This window comes from Podarcis erhardii, assembly GCF_964252035.2.
Source record: "Podarcis erhardii genome assembly, chromosome: 11".
Taxonomy (NCBI): Eukaryota; Metazoa; Chordata; class Lepidosauria; order Squamata; family Lacertidae; genus Podarcis; species Podarcis erhardii.
Window position 1 is genome coordinate 10,539,559 of NC_138501.1, and position 19,040 is coordinate 10,558,598.

The 19,040-nt window shown below is 43.5% G+C and overlaps 1 protein-coding gene across 7 annotated transcripts in view; it reads right to left on the reverse strand.

The window, feature by feature from the left end:
* The window catches only part of CNTNAP4 (contactin associated protein family member 4), a 279,669-nt gene that overhangs the window by 36,871 nt on the left and 223,758 nt on the right, over positions 1-19,040 (reverse strand). For all 7 annotated transcript variants that reach the window (XR_014161099.1, XR_014161100.1, XM_081880313.1 and 4 more), the window contains exon 16: positions 1,952-2,122. Coding sequence is in view for 5 of the 7 variants with exons in the window: in XM_081880313.1 (XP_081736439.1) it covers positions 1,952-2,122 (171 nt within the window). In the remaining 2 variants the exon portion in view is untranslated. The remainder of the gene's footprint in view (positions 1-1,951; positions 2,123-19,040) is intronic.

The following is a 19,040-nucleotide window of genomic DNA, read 5'->3' on the forward strand; positions in this document are numbered from 1 at the left end:
GGTTAAACCATAGAGCCTAGGACTTGCTGATCAGAAGGTTGGCGATTTGAATCCCCGCGACGGGGTGAGCTCCCATTGCTCGGTCCCTGCTCCTGCCAACCTAGCAGTTCGAAAGCACACCAGTGCAAGTAGATAAATAGGTACCGCTCCGGCAGGAAGGTAAACGGCGTTTCCGTGCGCTGCCCTGGTTCGCCAGATGCGGCTTAGTCATGCTGTGCACATGACCCAGAAGCTGTACACCAGCTCCCTCGGCCAATAAAGCAAGATGAGCGCCGCAACACCAGACTTGGTCACGACTGGACCTAATGGTCAGGGGTCCCTTTACCTTTTACTAAAATTGCATCGTTCTTTCCCCGCCCTCTACAATTTATCACCATTCCAGTCAGTTAGTTATTCAGATGTCTTTTTCAGTTTCTGATACAACTGTCTGTTTGCCATGTAACTGTCTTGATTTTGGAACATCAAGATCCCACAAGGCTCTCATTATAGCTGCTAAGGTTCCACATTGGATTACTAAAACTCAGCACAGTGTTGTTTATCGGCTCCATGACCCTCTGAGGTTACTGCATCATTGTTATTTTATGGCAGTTCACAAGAAAGGAACAGAAGGCAAAGTAATGTCACTGTTGTTTAATATGGCAAACATTGGGAAAAGAGTGAATTCATGTTCTTTGTACCATTACATTGAGGAAACAATTTGAGCTAAACTCAATCAGCCATCCTGCACTATAACTGTATAAGGATGTAGTTAAGCAATTTAAGAGACTGCAGAGTGAAATTAATGTGGCTTCATTTGGGGGCTTCAAGCCATACAGCATGGGTGGTTCAGTTTTTGGGGGGGCCCAGTGCACGCATCTCACACATGAACAAACAACCACACTGCAGATACGTGCATTACAATGATGGAGGAAATAGCAGACCCATACCTGGTAGCAGACAAATGCATACATTTAAAGCAGTATCATGGTTTCCCCCCCAAGAGCCTTAGGAACTGAGAGTTGATAGTAGATGCTTATTTCCCCTCAGAGAGTTCAGGGGCAGACTTTGACAATCTTTCATGATATGGTACCCTATGCAAGACCAAAGTTGATGTCCCCAAATAGATCTTCTCAATTATGGGTCTTCTCAATTATGCTTCCCCCTCAGCTCGGCGCCCTGTGTTGGGGAAACACCGGCATTATCCTAAATCCAGCATTGTATAGAGTTACAATTTCCTGAGTGATTTAAAATCCAACCCTTCTTCCCAGGTAATTGTAGCTCTGTGTTGGGAATAGGAATGTCTCCATCCCCATTGTTCTGCCCGGACAATGAGGTCCAGCGCCGGGGGCCTTCTGGTGGTTCCCTCACTGTGAGAAGCCAAGTTACAGGGAACCAGGCAGAGGGCCTTCTCGGTAGTGGCGCCCGCCCTGTGAAACACCCTCCCACCAGATGTCAAAGAGAAAAACAACTACCAGACCTTTAGAAGACATCTGAAGGCAGCCCTGTTTAGGGAAGCTTTTAATGTCCGACAGACTATTGTATTTTAATATTCTGTTGGGAGACACCCAGAGTGGCTGGGGAAACCTAGACAGATGGGCAGGGTATAAATAATAAATTATTATTATTATTATTATTATTATTATTATTATTATTATTATTATCATTGGAACCCCCAACAACTCTCAGCACCCTTAACAAACCACAGCTCCCAAAATTCTTTGGGAGAAGCCATGACAGTTTACAGTGGTAGAAGAGTGCTTTAAATATATGGTGTGGCCACACATATCATTTATGCTCCCCATGGCAAGGCTGATGAAGCAAGGTCTCCTTTTGTCCAGTGCTGCTCTGACACACATATTTTTGTGCAGTTTTTGGAATCGCGCCATTGCAAAGTTATGCTGAATGCATCTATCTAGAGACACTTGAACCAAACAATATATATATATGTAATATTATATTAAATTGGACTTACAATGCAGTTCTATCCTTATGAAGTCTTTAATTCCCAGATTCTCTAAAAACACACCAGAAGAAGCGGTTGTCTTAAAGAAAAAGGACACATCAGCACTCAGTTCTCCATGAAAAGTGGGGAAATGAAGATATGAGGCCTCTGTGTTGAAGGAGGCTGCATTCCAAAACTCCCCTAATGGCAGAGAGAGGGAGAAAATCAGAAAACATTGTTACATGCAGTGCATTTAAATAGAAGCAAACAGAATGCATTAATTTCCCCCTTATCTTGCAATTTCAATCCAGAGCTCTATAAATACTGTATAAATAGGGGTCAGTGTGTTGGAAGACTCCATTCCACCTTTAGTTGCAGGCATGGGATTGTTACGTGTCACATGTCTGTTTACATTCCAGCACAGTTTGCTGGCGTAAGCGGAACTTCCGCTGTATTGCTTTTGTTTTGACTCTCTTTCCGAGAAGACGGCAAGGAGAGACGACATGTTTCTTTGTCTTGATTTATGATTAATAAATCTGTAGTTCTTAGTATGTATCCACAAGCCTCAGCCTCTTCTGTTGTGCAGTTCACATTGCTGAGTATAGTGTGCTCAAGTCTGGGAGGCTTGAGGAGTCACTGATTTATGTCGGAGCCAGAGGTCAATGGATCTTCGCAGCGGCACGACTGAGGAGACGGTCCACCTGGGGGCTAGCCAGCTGGCCTTTCAACCCAGGATGCCGACACAGTGGTCTTGGACCAGGATACTTAAAAGCCCTCTCTTCCCCTACAAGAGCCTGCCTACCTGCCTGGATCACTTACAAAGTCATTGCTCAGAAATGCTCTTGGTGAGTAGGAATGCCAACTTGGCCCCGCGACCGTATCTGATGAACTTCAATTGAGGACACAACTTTATGTGAGCATCCCTGCAGCAATGTCATGCTTTATGCCTTTATACTGATCAAACTGCAGATATATCTGTACCCTCCCATGTCCTAAGAACCAGGCCACCAGACTCCTCCATTGATATCTCTAGGAGTGCTTCGGATTGTTACATGAAATAGCCAGTTGCTTTGTAAAGCGTGTTCTCCTTCATGGAGAGCACGTGTTGCAGTGGGGTCTGCTGAGCCACCCCTCTGTTACCAGGCAGGGTCTCTAAAGATGGCCTGGGGCAGTGATTGGTTCACTGGGTTGCTGAGGTAAAAGTTATGTTGCAATTTTGGTGGGAGGGGTAAAATGTTTAAATACTCTGCACGCAGCCTGGAGCTTTCTCTTTGCTGCGTGCAACGGATCACCCGCCCACCCGTCCTTGAGTAAGGGGTTGTTGCATTGACCTTGCTATGCCTGTCATGGGGTTGTCTGCCGTTGGGGCAGGGGCCTGGTAGGAATTTTGTCCATCTGGCTGATTGGCTGGGCCATTTGGTTTTTGCCTACTGCGTAGCAAATCGTCACAACTTGTAAGGTTGTGGTTAGGCATTGGTTATAAATTGGTGGAGGACGGGTTAGGATAGGCTGGGCCTGCCCCTCCATGGTTGCTGCGGAAAGGGAATTCCGTTAAAGGAATCCTGGGGCTTGCCATCTTTTCGTCCAATCCCTGGAATGGGACTAGGGCCGGCAAGCCTTCGGGGAGCATGCGGATGAGAATTGAGGGTCTGTGACTCAGCTCCATTTCTCCCCGACTTGCTTTCCCCCGCACTCTCTTTCGGTGGTGCCCGGAAGTCAGTTCTGTCCCCAGGCGGGGGGACAGATAGTCTTAACCAATGCCTAAACAACCACTCACGGTTTTGTATTTAAATAAAGTTGTGGTCAAAATTATGCCAAAAACCTTTAACAAAAATTAAGTGTGCGTTGTGAGTTATTTGGGGGGTGGCTTGGGGACCTCGACATGTAACTAGGCTATTTCCTAGTTAGATGGTATTTTAGAGAACATTGATCTGGCCTAACACAATTAGAATATAACACAGACCCAGGGATGATATGTTTGACACTATGCTGCACATTTAAACACACCTTGTTATTTCTGCCGCTAAATCCTTACTCTTTTATCTGTCACTTTCATAAGCTCTACTGCTTTCCAAGTCAAATTAGGCACTTAGCATCTTCCTGTGGATGCCAAAATCATTTTCTTGTGCTAATTCAATGTGTTTTTAAAATAATATATATATAATATAGTTTGCAAAATGAGCTGATGCTTAGAAGTTAAAAATTGTCAACACCAGGTTCCCATTATGGTTAAGAACATTGTGGAATGTTTAACAAGAAGGCAAATGGAGCAAAGGTAATGTAGTAGAGTAATGAAACATTAATATATAGTAAAAGCTGAAACAAACTTGACTCTGTACCACTTTTTATACTTTGCAAACAGCATTCAAAGGACATTTTTCTAAAAAGTATGTTCTAAAAATTCCTGTATACCCATTGTTGTGGGAAATTCAAGCATTTTGCTGATGTGCGCTTATGTATCTTTAAACATCAGTGCTTGTACATCTGGAAACCTTGGTTGGACCAGAGTTCCCAGACAAGCTTTCAGAGGAGCTTAAATCCTCAGTACTAAATTCACATGACATTCTGCCAACTATCACAATCATTTGGGCAAAAGCCTAGTTCTGAATGGTAATTTATTGTGCTTCTGGATGGGAGCTTATTGTGGAATTCGTGCTGCTCATGTGCACAAATTTTCTTAGCAGCGTTCGCATGACGTGTACTTTTTACATTTAATCATGGGAAATCTGATGAACAAAAATAGCCTGTTATACATCCTGAGTCACTGTTACTGTGGAAGCTTATCAGCACTCCGGGGGGGGTGTCGTCAAATATGGAGCGATGTTTTGGTGGGTAGCTTCCATTTGCCAGCACCTGAGCAAGACCTACAAGCACGCCTATTTCCACTAACTGGTGCAATTTCAACACCTCAGTTAAGAGCATGGGTAAGCAAACTAAGGCCCGGGGGCCGGATCCAGCCCAATCACCTTCTAAATCCGGCCTGCGGATGGTCCGGGAATCAGCATGATTTTACATGAGTAGAATGTGTCCTTTTATTTAAAATGCATCTCTAGGTTATTTGTGGGACATAGGAATTCGTTCATTCCTCCCCCCCCAAAAAAAAATATAGTCTGGCCCCCCACAAGTTCTGAGGGACAGTGGACCGGCCCTCTGCTGAAAAAGTTTGCTGACCCCTGGTTAAGAGGAAATGTTTATTAAAATCTACATCGGTCCTTTTGTCTTGCACAAGTCTTGCACAAGACTTCCTTTTCACTTTTGTGCAGGCCACAGTCAGGTTAATAGCATTCAAGCGAAGACCTCAGCATTAAAGATTAAATAAAACAACCACAAAAAGCGGTGGTTATTGACCCAGCCACCCAAAGCACAAACCTCTATCTGTGCCCTTATGAAATATCTTAATTGAGACCGGTAACATTTGCTATTGCACGCTTCCTGGGATTGTTTTTAAGGTATACACATGTCTCCAAACACATTCTGTCAAGCTGCACCCGCTGGAGTGGGTGGCAAGTGGTAAAACAAAACAACATGAATATTCGTGACTGGAAGATAAGGAAATGTGTGGAATGGGCCAAATGGACACGTGGGGGGGGGGATGGAACTTTGTGATATAAGGTGCCAATCTGAATTGTCCCATCTACATTGTCTTTGCTATTATACAATTCTCTAGAGATTGTGAGCATGTGTGTGTGTTTGTGCATGACTGATAAGGAAGAAAGAGGAAGGGTGAGGATGGGAACAAGAAGAATTAAACTGAAATTTAAAAACCTCCGAGTGCTAATCAGGGAACCTGTTGAGGTAGCTGTGAACAACAGTTCCTCTCTACTAGTTGCATCCATCAAACGGTTAAGAGCTGTAAAGGTAAAGGGACCCCTGACCGTTAGGTCCAGTCGCGGATGACTCTAGGGCACTCATCTTGCTCATCTCGCTTTACTGGCCAAGGGAGCCGGCATACAGCTTCCGGGTCATGTGGCCAGCATGACTAAGCCGCTTCTGGCGAACCAGAGCAGTGCACGGAAACACCGTTTACCTTCCCGCTGGAGCGGTACCTATTTATCTACTTGCACTGTATGCTTTCAAACTGCTAGGTTGGCAGGAGCAGAGACCGAGCAACGGGAGCTCACCTCATTGCGGGGATTCAAACCGCCAACCTTCTGATTGACAAGCCCTAGGCTCTGTGATTTAGACCACAGCGCCACCCACATTTATTCTGAAAATGTGGATTCCTGGACTTCTTTGTACAGCTACCATGTGCTACTTTGCATCTTGCAGAATAAAACTAAATACAAAGCTGATGTGACACTTTATTGTACATCATAAATGAAAAGCATTAACAAAGCAAGGACCTTGTGGTCTTTTTCTATTTTTCTAACAGTTTTGAAAGCCATCATCTTGGAGAAGTGGATGCAAAAGATGGCTTTTGTTGCACTCATAATTACTGATGGAAAAGGAAAGTGATCCTAACCTTTTATCACCTACCATGAAGCTATTCTATATTGTGCACTTGACATCCATAAAGAATTCGTGCCAGAAGGGACACTTTGCTTGCAATCCTGACTATTATAAACTGCAGCTAAAAATACATTGCCATTCACCCCCGCCCCCTCAAAAATTGCCTCTTTACAGAAAGATGCTCCTCTTCAAGCCACTCATGTGCTCCCAGGCTTCTTGGAGACAAATTCCCAGTGTTTACTGAATAAGTAATATTTGCTTTCCCCACTAGATAAGCATGCAGATGATCTGGCTGTCTGAAGGCCTTTGAGATAAACTTTCGCATAGTGCATCAATAGGTAGTTGCCTACCTGAGAGATGTCTCAGGCTGTAGGCAGGCAATGATTTTTAAGAGTTGAAAGCTGTAAGATGGATGCTTCACTCTCTAAGTTGGGCACACACATTTCTTTTGTCTCCGTGTCTTCTCTATCCAAGCGTACTTTTGAAATGCTGTGCTATGAGAAATAGCAAAAGCTGTCTGGCCTGGCTTGATCCTGGGCACTATAATATTACTATAGCCGTGTTTTGTTTTTTCTACACTAAAAGGTGCCAGAACACACCTCCCTCAGAAGACCCACTCTAGAGCCCAAAGAGGACATCTTCGAGCTGTGGGCCTGGTCTCTTCACAAACCAGAGGCAGCCTCTGTCAGGCTATAATAATATATTATTTATACCCCACCCATCTGGCTGGGTGGGGTTTCCCCAGCCCCTCTGGATGGCTCCCAAAAGAATACTACTACTACTACTACTACTACTACTACTACTACTACTACTAATAATAATAATAATGTGATAAAACATCAAACATTAAAACTGCCTTCAGATGTCTTCTAAAAGTCAGATAGTTGTTTATTTCCTTGACATCTCATGGGAAAGCGTTCCACATGGCAGGCGCCACTACTGAGAAGGCCCTCTGCCTGGTTCCCTGTAACCTCACTTCTTGCAGGGAGGGAACCACCAGAAGGCCCTTGGAGCTGGACCTCAGTGTCTAGGCTGAACGATGGGGTTGGAGACTCTCGTTCAGGTATACTGGGCTGAGGCCATTTAGGGCTTTAAAGGTCAGCACCAACACTTTGAATTGTGCTCGGAAACATACTGGGAGCCAATGTAGGTCTTTCAGGAGCAGTGTTATATGATCTTGGCGGCCACTCCCAATCACCAGTCTAGCTGCCTCAGCCTCCTTCAAATGGGCAGGCTGCCTCTTTCTCCTGGGACGAAGAGGTGCCCTGCCCATGCCAAGGTGGTGATGGCAGCAGCCCTAAACAGAGCCCATTCCACTTGGAGGAGGAGGAGGAGGAGGAGGAGGAGGAGGAGGAGCTTGGATTTGATATCCCGCTTTATCACTACCGTAAGAAGTCTCAAAGTCTAACAATCTCCCTTTTCTTCCTCCCCCACAACAAACACTCTGCTGAGAGACTTCAGAGAAGTGTGACTGGCCCAAGGTCACCCAGCAGCTGCATGTGGAGGAGCGGGGAAGTGAACCCGGTTCACCAGATTACAAGTCCATTGCCCCTAATCACTACACCACGCTGGCTCATGTAGTAGACTAAACTCATGTAGGGTTTACTTTAAGACCCTTATGCTGCTTATTCTAACAAAATTGGTTTCCCTCCTTGCTGAGTCTCATAGTTAACAATGGATAAACTGCTTAGTGATATTACTTTTTAAGGAGAAATATATAAAATGAATAGATGAAGGCCATTTAAGGCTTTCAGGCAAGTCCAGCATTATTGTATGTAAGAAAATGTATTCATGAAGAATCATATTTGAGGTGGCTAGACTTCAGTTTAAAAAGTGCAGGAAAGGAAGTCCAATGCACTATAAATATAATACATCTAGTCTAGTAAGTAATTTGTAATTTCTATGCAACAAAACCTTTGCTTTCAGGATTTCAGAGGCACAATAAAAAGAATATTAATTAACTCTTTTTAAGTTTTTGCAGTTTGCAAATAAAATGCAAACATAAATGGATACAAAGGAAACATAAGTCAGGAAAATCATTAGTTTTGAATACTGTCCAATTTGTTACAAAGGAGCCTTTCACTGAACCGTCTATCAGTACAATGTCATTATGATACTCAAGTGTTTGAATCACAACACACACTTGTTTATTTCTTATTTGCAAGAATACTATTGCAAACGGCGTTATAAAATTAAACATAAATTTCCCAACGTCCAAACACCAGGAAGCATTCAGATAATGATGATGGCAGTGTATCAATAGAACAGCAAAACGCAGCTTCGGGCGGGAGACAATTTGCAGCCCTTACGTTGCAGATCAATGGGGGAAATGTTATTGGCAAGTTCTCTACCCAAGGATGATAAAGCAAAATATTAAACCTGGCACATAACATAATACCATTAAGGAGCAAGGAAAGGAATCCAGAGATCTAAGTTTTATTTTCAAACACAGATATCTACTATGACAGAAAGGAAAGGTCTTATACTTTCTATATTTTGCTTTTTAAACTGTACAATATTCATTGCCCTAAAGCAATTTCCACTAGCCTGGTGCCTCCAGATACAACTCTCATCAGACTGCTTTCAATGGACGGTTAGTCCATTGAACTAAGTCTTGTCTTCTCTGACTGTAGCAGTAGTAGTAGTAGTCGTAGTTTGGATTTTATATCCTGCTTTATCACTACCCGAAGGAGTCTCAAAGTGGCTAACATTCTCCTTTCCCTTCCTCCCCCACAACACTCTGTGAAGTGAGTGGGGCTGAGAGACTTCAAAGAAGTGTGACTAGCCCAAGGTCACCCAGCAGCTGCATGTGGAGGAGCGGGGAAGCAAACCCAGTTCACCAGATTACGAGTCCACCGCTCTTAACCACTACACCACACTGGCTCTACAGGATGATTGACAAGGGTTTCTCCCAGCCCTACCTAGAGTTGTCGGGGATTGAACTTGGAACCTTCCGCATGCAAAATGGATGATCAACACTTAACTACATTCTTCTCCCTTGGAGCTGTAGCAGAAAACAGACCAAATTGGTGAAGGCTGTTCTAAAAGAGGCTATGAGTTTGTTCATCAGCTGACAACAAGCATAAACCCCACTACTGTCTTTCCAGGAGGGCTAGAGACTTACTTTAAAAATAAAAATATAAACGAAAGATAAGAGTCTGGGGCATCTGCCACAGAGGTGGATTTAGAGGAGAGCAACAAGTTGATTTGTACTGGGTGCTGAAGGTTAGCAGGAGCTGGGACTGAGCAACGGGAGCTCACCCCGTCGCGGGGATTCGAACCACTGACCTTCCGATCAGCAAGCCCAAGAGGTTCAGTGGTTTAGACCACAGCACCACCCGCGTCGCACACCCAAGAGAGAAGATGTAGCAGGGAGTGTCACAACAAAGATGAACAATGGGAGGCAAGAGGTGGGGGGGGGGTCACCAAATTTTGGCACTGCACATTTATAGGTGCCAAGGCACCTATGGGTGCTGGGTTAGTGACCCCAGCTGTACAACATAATCTCTCTGCACAGGAGGAAGACTAGCTAAAATTTTCCTATGATTAAGTTATCTATCCATGGCACATTCCAAAATGTGTGTAACTGAAGTTGTGCAGGCATGCCATATTCCCTGCACAGTGTTTGAATCATCTCTTTACTTACAGTCTAAAGAGCAAGGTTGAATAAAACAGGAGAAAGCAGTCCCTGGCGGTGCGATGAGGCACACAAAGCCCTAACAATGCAGCTTGCCTAAATATTGGAAAACTCAAGATTTGCCCACGCTGGAAGAATGGCAGATGCAACTGATGGACTACATGGAGCTAGCAGAAATGACTGGCAGAATCCGAGACCTGGGAGAGGAAGCAGTGGAAGAGGACTGGAAGAAATTCAAGGACTACCTACAAAAACACTATAAATTATATGAGTGCTAAGAAGGATGAGGGATTTGAAAATAACAGGGCACCATAAAATTTGGTGAAAAGACTGTGAAAATGAGTGAATTTTATGAGAAAAATAAATTTTGAATAAATATTATGGTAAGATTAGATATTTAAGACCTAGATAAAAATATTCAAAGTTAGGGACAAAATATTGGAAAAGTGTACAATAAGAACGGAAATAAGGTGATAAATTGCTGGTTAAAGTTTTATAAATTTGGAAAGTAGGAGCGAGAGACGTGAGGAAGTCCAAAAACGAAGAAAAGTTGGTTATTATACGATGCTAAATTTTATGTTTGTTTTTCCTTTTCTGTTTGCTTTTTGCTATGCTGTTTTTCTTCTTTATTGCTATAAAAAAAACTTAATAAAAATTTCTTTTTTTAAAAAAAATAACAATGCAGCTTGCCAGGATTGGGGCAAGCTGTTGGTTTCTATTTCCCTCACTGGGCAGCAACTGCAGTCACAAGACATTGTTTTGCATTCCACAGTCCAAGTTACTGTTGGATTCCCACGGGAATGGGAGACTGGATGTGACGTACACTGGTTTCCTGTTTTTCACTGTTCTCTCGGTTTCTTTGTTAGAGAGACGGTTGCTTCTCTGCTCTCACAGAGGCAAGATGCATGTTTGTATTCTCTCAGCATAGAGTGGAAATAAATTTAAGAATGTGGCACATACTGCTTATCCTTCTGCTGTGTGGACTACTCTGCTTGGGCTCAAGATAAGACGAGCCTGTATCAGCTTCAGATGGGCCGAAGCTGGTCAAAATCTCACACAAGCTTGGGGCAGCAGCTAGACTGGTGACTGGAAGCGGCTGCTGAGACCACATAACACCAGTCCTGAAAGACCTACATTGGCTCCCAGTACGTTTCTGGGCACAATTCAAAGTGCTGACCGTTAAAGCCCCAAACAGCCTTGGCCCTGTATACCTGAAGGAGCGTCTCCACTTCCATCGTTCTGCCCAGACACTGAGGTCCAGCGCTGAGGGCCTTCTGGCGGTTCCCTCGTGAGAAATAAGGTTACAGGGAGCCAGGCAGAGGGCCTTATTAGTAGTGGCCCCCGCCCTATGGAATGCTATGGAATAAAAAACTATCAGACTTTTAGAAGACATCTGAAGGCAGCCCTGTTTAGGGAAGCTTTTAATATCTGAAGAATCATTGTATTTTAATATTCTGCTGGAAGCCGCCCAGAGTGGCTGGGGAAACCCATTCAGATGGGTGGGGTATAAATAATAAATTGTTATTGTTATTATTATTATTATTAATGGGGAAGCAGTCCCAGTTTCTCCTTGCTATTTGCCCATCTTGTCCACGGAAGGTCACTACAGTGGACACTCGGGTTGCGAACGTGATCTGTGCGGGAGGCATGTTCGCAACCCACAGCGTTCGCAACCCACAGCGCCGCGTCTGCGCACATGCAGGTTGCGATTCAGCACTTGTGTGCATGTGCAAAGTGCAATTTAGCACTTGTGTGCATGCGCAACCACCGAAACCTGGAAGTAACCCGTTCCGGTACTTCTGGGCTTCAGCATGTCCATAACCTGAAAAAACGCAACCTGAAGTGTCTGTAACCCGAGGTATGACTGTACTGGGACTGGAGGAGAGACTTCAGCAGTGTTTTCCTTGCATGGCAGCACATACAAAGGAGAGGCTGGGACAGGGGAGGTGGCTTCGGCTGTGCCCATGTGGAGAGGGGAAGGCAAGTCAGGAGGGAAGGGCAAGAAAAAACCCCTGAGCTGTCATTGTTAAGTTGTAGGTGAACATATCAGATGACACAGCGATTCTTCAGACAGCTCTTGTTTATTCACAGGCCAGAACAGAACTGAACTGAAGGGTTCAGCCAACCTGCTTATATAGAGCTCAACTACAAAGCAACAGTAACAACTTTCTGTAACTATCCAATCACTGAATGTCACTTTCAATTCCTTATTTGCATATGCAGACCTGAGTGAAAACTATCTACAGTATCCTCCTGCTGGCCCAGGGTGAGAACTTCAGTACATAACAGTCGTGAGAGGAAGTTATATGCTGTAAAATGCTCCCATAAGATGAAAGTGCGGGGAGAGATGCAATGAGTTGACTGTGGGGTGCAGGTTGAGAAAGAGAGGTGGAGATGCAGTGGGCTGGCAGGGAGAGAAAGGCTTCTGTGAATTGACTTCTGTGAAAGTGTGTTCTTTCGGAACAGAAAATCAGGGATTCAAAGGAGTGGGTCTATGTTTTGTGGCTCAGACTTCACCTCTGCCGTGTACTTAGTTCCACTGGGCAATCTCACGCTCAACACTTCCTCAAAATTCCAAAATGTGCCCGTGGATCAGCCTCTTGAATTAAAATAAAATTAAAGATGATAAATGGACTTTGAATATCAAAGCTAAAGCTGCTGTTTTTAATAATAAAAAAGCACAGCATAAGCCCGTTTTAGGACACAATAATTTATAGCGCTATTTAGCTTTCCTGTTTTCCTTAAACAGGTCTTTTATTATGTAAGCACACGGCAGGGTGGTTATTGGACCCGAGAGATTACAGCAGTTTTCCATTCCAATCCATTTAATGGAGCCTTTGGTATTTGGGTCAGAAATTGAAGTAGACGTTCTTTCACGCTGCCTTCCAAATAGTGTCTAGGTGAACAACTATGAGAATAAGGATTTATGCATGTTAAAAAGAAGACAGAATATGTGTCATACGAGGAGATAAACTTTTTAGTGGAGTAATATAATTTGGTTTTTGAGAGTGGTAGCAGCAGACAGAAACAAGGATCTCTGGTGGGCAGTCAAACTATGTCCCTGGGTCCAGCAATATCCATTTTTATTTCTTTCCCCTTTCTTCCCTGCTTGCTCTTATTTGCATTGTTCAGCAGCCCTAAAAGGAAGACTGGACACAAATGTTATGGCATATCCCAAAATCTGCAAGTGCATATTAGAAAACAGCTCACTAATACTCTGAACTTAAAAGAAAACTAAGCTGTATTCCATTCCCTGTATTTTATCTTTCTGTAGAGGAGTTTGCTTATTAATTTGTCTTTGGTCTTATTTTAGCATTTTAAAATGCACTCCATATTTTAATAACATTTGCTTGATGCTGTTCAAGTATTATTGAAAACTGTTGCTCCTTCAGGGGATTACTGAAAGAGAGGGGGGCAGCTGAAAGAGGAGTGCAGGCTGAGCTGGCAGAGAGAAAGGACTATGCAATCCTAAATTGCATAATAATAAAAAAATAATAAAAAAAAATGCCACAGACCACTATGGCCCCACCCAGCAAAAGATCTGATTCCAGCCACTCCCTACTACCTTTGTGGGCCTATGATACTTCACCGGGTGGTGGGGGATGGGAATGATAATAATATAATACAGTGGTACCTCGGGTTACAGATGCTTCAGGTTACAGACTCCACTAACCCAGACATAGTACCTCGGGTTAAGAACTTTGCTTCAGGATGAGAACAGAAATTGTGTTCCGGAGGTGCGGCAGGAGTGGAAGGCCCCATTAGCTAAAGTGGTGCTTCAGGTTGAGAACAGTTTCAGGTTAAGAACGGACCTCCGGAACGAATTAAGTACTTAACCCAAGGTACCAATGTATTAATTTATTATTTGTACCCCACCCATCTGGCTGAGTTTCCCCAGCCACTCTTGGCGGCTTCCAACAAAGATTAAAAATACATTAAAATGTCACACATTAAGAACTTCCCTGAACAGGGCTGCCTTCAGATGTCTTCTAAATGTCAGGTAGTTGTTTATCTCTTTGACATCTGATAGTAGGGCAGGTGCCACTACCGAGAAGGCCCTCTGCCTGGTTCCCGGTAGCTTAGCTTCTCACAGTGAGGGAACTGCCAGAAGGCCCTCGGCGCTGGACCTCAGTGTCTGGGTAGAATGATGGGGGTGGAGGCCAATCCCCATCCCTGAATGAAAACAGCTCAGTTGTTTGTATAGGTCAAGCCTACTCATGAAAGTTGAATGAATAATAGCTGCAGGAAAGCGTGTTCTCCTTCATGGAGAGCACGTGTTGCAGTGGGGGCCGCCAGGACACTCCAAAGTTGGGGGGCGGGCTAATTGATCGTTGACCACTGATGCAATTGGGGCTTCCCTTGTTGTTGGGAAGAAGTTAATGTTGCCATTTATTGACTGACAGCCAGAAATAGTAAATCTCCTTGCACGAGGCTAGGGCTTCCTCTTTTCGCCCGTGCATTGGATTGCCCGTCCCCCCCCTCCCTAGAATAGGGTTGTTCGCTTTGACCTTGCTATGCCTGTCATGGGGTCGTCTGCTTTGGAGCGGGGGCCTGGTAGGAATTTTGTCCATATGGCTGATTGGCTGGGGTTATTTGGTTTTTGCCTATTGCGTAGCAATTTGTCACAACTTGTAAGGTTCGCGGTTAGGCATTGGTTTATGGTTTGGATGGTTGAGGGGCATGGATTGGCTGTGCCTGCCCCTCTAATGCTGCTGCTGCAAGGGATTCCGTTAAAGGAATTGGGAGCTAACTATTGCTTGTCCACTCTGTCAAGGGGGCTCGGGCCATAGCAATGAGCTCCTGGTTGCATTTGGGGTGAGGACAGGTTCCCTGCTCCGTCGCTACCCCCAAGTGTATTCCCCCATTCTGACTTTCGCATCGTGCGGAATGTCAGTCTGTCCCCCAGGGTGGAGGCAGATAGTCACAACCAATGCCTACGCAACCACTCACAAATTTGTATTTTAATAAAGTTGTGGCCAAAATTATGCCAAAAATCTTAAACAAAAATTTCTGTGTGATGTGTGAGTTATTGGGGTGGACCTGGGGACCTCGACACGCAAAGCACAATCTTATGCATACTTACTCAGTAAGTACCAAATAATTTTAATTTTATTTCCAAGCAGGGACAGAGGAAGGGGAGAGATGCGGTGGCTTGGGCATGTCAAGGCTTCATGCTGCCCAAACGGTCCGCCTGCTGCCTCTGCCACGCCCCCCCCCCCAGCTGTAGGGTGTCTGAGTGGGAGGAGGCAGGCAGACTCCAGAGGCCCCGCGGTGTGCCCTGCCCCTATGGACGGCTCACCTCACCCTTATCCTGCCCCGATGGGCGGCTTACCCCTCCCCTGGGCACGCCGCCCTAGGTGCCCAAGTGACTTCGTCCACTGCTTTTTCCAAGCTGTGCACAACTGCAGCTTGAGACTTACTGTGCAAGGGACAGTTAGATAACACAAAACTAAGAGAGATAAAGCAGGGCAGTTATTGCAATAGAGTTCACATGCAGATTTTGGAAAATAAAAGAAAACAGGGAGCGACTGAAAAATTGGATTTTTCACCAAGGCTAACTAACTAACTACGTGGGCCAGAAAAAAGCCAGGGAAGTCCCCAAGTAGGAGTTCCATCACAGAAGGAAAAAGGAAAAAAGAAAGAGGGGGAGGAGTGTATATATATAAAAAATATTTAAAAATATAAAAAATATAATATGAATATATAAATATAAATTAAATAAAAATAATATAATAATATAATAATATAATATAATATAATATAATATAATATAATATAATATAATATAATATAATATAATATAATATAATAATGGTGTAAAAAAAAGTTAGGGTATCTTTGCATGTGTTGTAGTTGAAATGCTACCAGCAGACTCCAGATATAAGGAGGGTGGGTCTATTAGGATTAAAAGTGCTTTGAGCAGAATGTATTAAATGTATTAAAAATGTCGCCCCAAAGCCAGAAGGAGTTACAACTAATGAACTAATAAAATGTTTCCCTGCTTTTAATTACTTTGCACCACTTTATAAAATGGTGCAAAACTGGTTACCAGCGTGACATGTTTGGGAAGTGGGGGGCACAGAAAAAAAGTAGGGGGAACATATTCACATTACTGAGGCAAATTGGCCAACATTCCTTTTGCCTGATCAGTTACGTGTAGTTCACTAACTGGGGCATAATAGGGGTTGAGATGCACATTCAATAACCTACCTTTCACAGAAAGTAATGTGGAGAGCTAGCCCTTGCTTTTAGAAGGATGCCTGGATGAACATCTAAACTGCAAATATTGTTGATTCATACATTATTTTCAGTGGGATATGCACTTAGATGCTTAGCTAAATAATCCCCCACATGTTAGCAGTGAGTGGTCTCACACGACTGCGCAGAGCTAGAGCTGGATAGGAGCAAATGTCTTGCGCTGAAATTCTGGAGGGCAACGAAACTGCCAGAACAGCAGAGGAGCAACTCAGCAAAACAATGCGTATGAACAAGCAATTAAAATGAATGACAACTGGAAGGCAGAGCTCTTTTCAGAAATGATTTCTGAAAGTTTGACACTAGACCAAGACAAGGCCAGGCTGCACCAAAACAGCGATTCCACCAAAATAAAAATAAAAATCATGAATTTGATGCAGAGCTTTGAGGAGAGAAGTTTTCATGTAATGGACCCTCCTTCCTTTGTTCCACTGATTCATTTTGAGTGACTCCCCTCTCTTAGACTTTTGGTGCCTGTTAGCAACAATTTAAGAAGCTGGTGGCCTCTGGTTGCCTATTTACAACACAGGAAGATCTGTGTGAGAGTTCTTTCAGGAAGAGAGCCAATTGCAAATCTTCTGTTACTATAACATATACAGTGGTACCTCGCAAGACGAATGCCTCGTAAGACGAAAAACTCTCAAGACGAAAGAGTTTTTCGTTTTCTGAGTTGCTTCGCAAGACGGATTTCCCTATGGGCTTGCTTCACAAGACGAAAATGTCTTGCAAGTTTGTTTCCTTTGTCTTGCAAGTTTGTTTCCTTTTTCTTAAAACCGTGCATTCAGGGGGTGCAGTTGCGACTTGACTTCGAGGAGCAACTCATAGCACGCGGTGTGGTAGCCTTTTTTGAGGTTTTTGAAGACTTTGGTGATTTTTGAAGCTTTTCCGAAATCCGTGCTTCACAAGACGAAAAAATCACAAGACGAAAAAACTCGCAGAACGAATTAATTTTGTCTTGCGAGGTACCACTGTAGTAAGTAGCAGTCAGTTTGCTCCTTCCATCATCTCATTTGGTTGAGAGTAAACATTTTTACGAACATCCTAGATGCTCCCATGCCTTCCGTTTATAGAGACAGAGATAGATTACATAGAAAGGATGCTAGAAAGCTAGTATTTTTTTTAAGAAAAGAAAACGGTGGTGAATGATTCAACAGCAAGATTTTATTGGAGAAGGGTGACTGACATTTACTGTGCACTAGTACTCTGTGTGTGGAGGAATGTTGCAAAATTTAGTCTGGGAAAGGCAATATGCTTTTCTCAAAATCTTCTGAAAGGCTTTGAGCTTAGAATACCCTGCTAGATTTGCTCCTCCAGTGCAGAATCAACAATGCCTCCTAGAGTCCTCACCAGTGGTAGATTTACGTATTAGCTAAACAATCTATAGCTTAGGGCCCCACTCTCTTGGGGCCCACCAAAAAATTTAAAGGGAAAAAAAACTTTGATAAAATACATATTGCGTTATGTGCAAATGGCTTTAGATACCTATTAGGTCCATGAATTACCATATAGCATATATTCAACACAAATAACAGTGACAATTTGTTGTTGACAAAGGACAGCTGGACATATAAAGGGCCCCATTACCTCCAGTAGCTTAGGGCCTCATCAAACCTAAATTCGGTCTTGGTCCTCACCCAGTGCCATTCATGTAGAGAACCCCTAGGCTGCAACCATCTTCCACACAAGGTCATTTTCTCCTCTCATCCTAAACTATCCCTTTGCTCCCACATATCTGTAATTTACAGATGTACTGCCATTGAGCATAGTGGTTCCATTTAGCTGGCATGCAGGCTGAGGCAGGCTATGGGAGACATAGAGCTTTGATTTCAGCTCCAATCATAATTAAGTTATATATTTAAGAAGAAGAACCTCTGCGTGAACAGGCATATGCTTTTTCCAACTTTCTGGATGTATCATTGATGGTTTTTGTGCCTGTTTTGAAGAAGTTCTTTTCAGGAAAGCTTTGAATAATCATTATGGGTCTGGACAATTTTTATTCCAAAAGGAGTCAGCTGTTATGCATTCAGTTGCTTCATGCTGCACAAAATTAATAACTGTAGTAGTGCTCTCCCAACCACTGATAGACCTGTCTTGCATGAATTGCTTATCTAATCTTTCTGGAGAAATACTGTACCAATGCCACCTAGCTATGCTTGTTATATTATTAGGAGTAATAGGTAGACCTCCCTTGCTTGTGGTACCTCCCCATATCCCTTATCAAGTTCTTGCCCTTGAGGATAATTGCCATTGCGGGGTCACTTACATTTTATCCTCAAAGTTTGAGTGCATGCACTGGGCTGAGAGATATATTTTTCGCCAGCCACTCTCTCAGACAGAGATGACAACAACTTGGCTCACAGTTCAGAAGAAGCAGCTGATGTTTCAACCATTGGAACTATAGGTGGTGAAACTATCCCACATTTAAATGCCACTTTAATTCTCTCCGCCCCACCCACAAAAAATATTTTGCTTCACCCCACTCCCCAATGCATAGCTGAAACAAAGCACTCTGTTTTAAGGTGGGTAAAATAGCTGGGAAATGTTCCTTGTCAATTCAGTCCAGCTCTATTTGAAACATCAAATTTTGTAGCAAAATGTATGTTTAGCCAATGCAAGTAGGTTATTACATTCAGATTGCTGACACGGGAAACACAAAAAGTAAATTTAGTGTAAGAAATGAAGGAAAAATAATGGTTAAATGTCAAGGCCTAAGAAACAGCAGCTCAAATTAAGTCCCATAAGTCCCATATGAAGTGTATGATCTCAGGGAGAAGATGT